At 35.7% G+C, this 3,870-nt stretch overlaps 1 protein-coding gene across 1 annotated transcript; it reads right to left on the reverse strand.

Annotated features, from left to right (window-relative positions):
- Positions 1-1,236: 1,236 nt before the first annotated feature.
- Positions 1,237-3,870, reverse strand: LOC132274583 (uncharacterized). The gene is made up of 4 exons (XM_059775897.1): positions 3,535-3,870; positions 3,349-3,436; positions 2,054-2,206; positions 1,237-1,515 (listed from the first exon to the last, which is right to left on the reverse strand). Exons 1-4 carry the CDS (start codon positions 3,665-3,667, stop codon positions 1,482-1,484), a joined length of 408 nt encoding a protein of 135 aa, XP_059631880.1. The 5' UTR covers positions 3,668-3,870; the 3' UTR covers positions 1,237-1,481.

Below are 3,870 nucleotides of genomic sequence, written 5' to 3' on the forward strand. Positions count from 1 at the left end.
CCTTCCAATCTCGGAACCTTTCGCAAGGTACATTTGTTAGGCTGCAAATTGAATACCTTGTGTCTCTGGATGTTTGTTTTAGGATTACATTTAGCTACCCTAGTGTGCTGTGAAATTATTGTAGACAATGGAAGCAGAGAGCTCCCAGACTTCAACAATTACCATAGTTCTCGCTTCCTAAAACCAACTATCGTAGTATCCAACTGTTCAAGTTTTAATTGAAATTGTATTACTGAAACCATCATTAGCCTGCTTAGTGACCATTTCTTTTGCCAATTTAATTGTTTATTCAAGTTTTAATTGAAAATATATGGGGTAGTATGGCAAGAAAATTTTGGTAACTACATAAAAAGTAATCATAATAATAATAAATTAAAATTAAAACAAAAAACTTGGATTGAAGAACCATTGTTGTCTTGAACAGAGTTTCCATGAAAATTATTGTAATACATATATATATGTATATATATATATATCCAAGTTAATAGTATAAATCAATAGCTTCAATTTGAACACAAGGACAAACCAATTACCCCAAACATATAAGAAACTGAGGCCATCAGCACCGGAAAAAAACCAAACAATCGGAAACTCAAGCTATTCCTACACCATGAAAAAGGAAATTTAAGATTCTATTTGAAATTTTTTTTTTGAAAAAAGAGCTCACGTGAATGTGAAAATTGCTTATAGCATGATTAGAGGGAATAGCGACATGAGGTCTGAATTTCTTGCAGCCTAACACCAGGTAGGTCTGTCGCTTTTCCGGAGCGCGCTAGCTGAAAAATTAATTATTTTGAAACCATTAAAAAGGGCATTATAATCAATAATGCACATAAGACCCCAAATTGAGCAAAATATCAAACTTTGCTGCACTTTTAAGACAAAACACGCCACTGGAGTCTACCTAATCCACAACCAAGGAAGAAGATCAACAACAATTTCTTAACAAGGAATAGAGGAACATGCGAGTGAAGAATCCTACATTACAACACCATAGTAATTGATGGATTTTATGAATCACCCCTTCGAACAACTCCAAGCAAACATGGAATTCAAAATTACAATGCTTCTGGGGCGGCAAAGAGCAACCATATAATCAGAAACCCTGGGAGTTACGAATTCCCCTACCTTGATTGGTGCTAAAAATAAAAATGACTCATATGATATAATCACCTTTGGTTGAGAGTTGCACAGCAAAAAGGAATTCGATCCCCACATATCAAGGACTACACTGTGTAGTAACAAAGTCTGGATCTCATCTTAATTTCGAAAAAGTTTAATTTACTCCAGGTTAGATGCTTAAGATTGTTAGCATAACACAAAAATTTACACAAGGTGACACCTGAATAGTCCCACCAATAAAAATTGAAAAAGAAAAAGAAAAAGAAAAAAGAAAGACAAGCAATACATGCTGCATATGTAGTATTTCCCAAAGTAAATGATTCAGCTTCAGACGCTGCAAGTTTTTGACGTGCGGCAACTTATTCTGAATGAGATGTCCAATAAATCAGCCCACTGCAGAGAATTTTATTTGTGTTATTGGAGAAAATTGCACAATAATATCATTATTCTTCTCAAATTTTTAGTAGGACTAAAGAATGCTAAACAGTTACAAATGATACTAGTATAATTGAAGTTAGAATGACAAGCCCTGGCCCATGTTATAAGTGCATGCTGCTTGTGCAAAAATGTCATTATATCTATATGATCTAACTCGGTATAAATGTTTACCTACCAATGACCAAGAAAGGGGACAGATTTTGTCACAATCAATATGATCTAGCTCAGTTAGTATGAAGGTTTGTCGACCAATTACCAAAGGCCAGGTACTCAACTCCTTATTTTTATTTCCTTTCAGTTTTTCGCAGAATGGAGGGGGTAGTGATAGGGAAAGGTTCATATCTGGTGCCTAATAGAATACTGACTAGGACAGTATTTACTGTACACATTGCATCAGTTTAAACTTTAAACGAGTGCGCAAACATTCAGAAACGTGAGATTGACAAGGGATCAAATGGACAAAGCAATCCTAAAACTTAAAAGAATAGTTTACCTGATCAACACAAACACACACTGCAAAACACCTGCAGTTCCTGTCCACACTGAGGGCCCAGTTGTCACAATGGAGTCTTGTATCAATAGACCGACAGAAGCCGCTAGAGAGACAAAGGATACAACATAAGCAAGGAAAAGCCAAAGCTTCAACCTGCAAATTTGAAGTCACGACAGTAAGAAGGATCAATATTGTTGCTTCAAACAAGCATTTAGATAATGCAAAGCTTTTATAATCATCATAATTCAACTTAAGCAAGAAGACATGTAATGAGACACTTTAGTATATATATTCTGGTTGACCTCAAATTTACTCGATACAACTAATATTGAAGCACTTGGAGAATAGCCTGAGAAGCCACAACATTCACAAAGAGCCTCCTAACAGGTCACAAAGTGCTCATGCATACACACATTTCTTCTTAAATTTAGCCAATTCAGTCCATTTTCCAAATTGGAGTTTTAAAAACTATGAAATGATTAAGAAAAATTTAAGGCAGGTCCCTCCTCTGGACTTGCAGCAGAACGGCACATACAGAAAGCTGGGAATAGATTCCTTGGATACCAATTCATCAGTAACACAGTTTCATGCATATGAATTGACATGGAAATTGTAGCCAAAATGGACCTTGGGTTTGTTCCATGTGGACAATAAGACAGCTATACTGAATTTACTCAAACGACACATGAAATAACAGAAGGATCATTAAAGAGGATCAGAAAGATAACGTCCACTGGCTGATGAAATCTCCATATGGTCTCAAATAGTCATCCCGCAAGATGAATAAACTAAACTACAGCACATTTGTGGAAAAAGTTAAAAAGTATATATGTTAAATTATCCCTATATGTACATAATATACAATTTTACCCAGAAATAATAAGAATGGGATAACTAAAAGAAAACCATAGTTAGGATCAAAATTTAGATAGAAAGACATGGGTAAGCGTCATATAAAAAAGGAATTGGAGTAAACAGAGATAGAAAATCTAATTTATTATACCTAGATCAATCTGAATATCCAAAAAGAAAGTACTTAAAAAGTGTTAAGATGGACAAATCACAGCAAGCAAAGGTCTATGTGCACTAAGAACACTAAAGAAAGAAAATTGAAAATATTTCATACACTCGCAGTTGAAAATTGATTTGAAGTATCCAAAGAAATCAATTTTGAACCAATATAAGTTCATAGCACTAATCCAACAAAGAGACTATATGCAAATACACATGTACAATTGTATACATACATATATATATGTGAGTATATATACGCAGAGTAGAAGTAAAATTCTAACCTCCACTCTCCTTCTTCGTAAGGTGAGTAGTCAATGTCCTCTCTTCTAACGCAATTGAACATCAAAGCGGCCAAAGATGCAAATATACCTACAAAATAGTAACGAACCAGAATTCAATTGAAACCCTAATATCAAACAAACAACGTAAATATATATATATATGTATAGAGAGAGGGCAGGACAGACCGGGTAGGTAGTGGAGGAAGGAGACCGTGACGGAACTGCAAACGACGGCGTCGACCCAAAACCACCAGCCGGCGCCGAATATGGCCCCTGCAACACCTGGTCCGAAGATCGCCCACACCTCACCCAAATCCATACCTTCAAACTCCGATGTTAATTATGCTCTAAAAAAATGATCGGATCGATTGATACAGATCCTTCTAGTCTGGTATACTATTATCAATTTACTTCAATGATGCCAATAACTTGCCTCCAACCTTTGTCTGCAAACACTGTGAATCCTAATGCTTCACCTTGACTCCTTTCACAGGCTACCCCTCTCTCTCTATATACAAACAC

Source organism: Cornus florida, unplaced genomic scaffold (genome assembly GCF_030987335.1).
Source record: "Cornus florida cultivar Cherokee Brave unplaced genomic scaffold, ASM3098733v1 CherokeeBrave_3.0.0_Hap2_Chr09, whole genome shotgun sequence".
NCBI classification, from domain to species: Eukaryota; Viridiplantae; Streptophyta; class Magnoliopsida; order Cornales; family Cornaceae; genus Cornus; species Cornus florida.

Coding starts and splice junctions, on each gene's coding strand:
- LOC132274583 (XM_059775897.1), bottom strand. CDS start 3,667: ATGGATTTGGGTGAGGTGTGGGCGATCTTCGGACCAGGTGTTGCAGGG. Junction 3,437..3,534: donor CTTCCTCCACTACCTACCCG/GTCTGTCCTGCC, acceptor ACTATTTTGTAG/GTATATTTGCATCTTTGGCC. Junction 1,516..2,053: donor TGTGTGTTTGTGTTGATCAG/GTAAACTATTCT, acceptor AATTCTCTGCAG/TGGGCTGATTTATTGGACAT.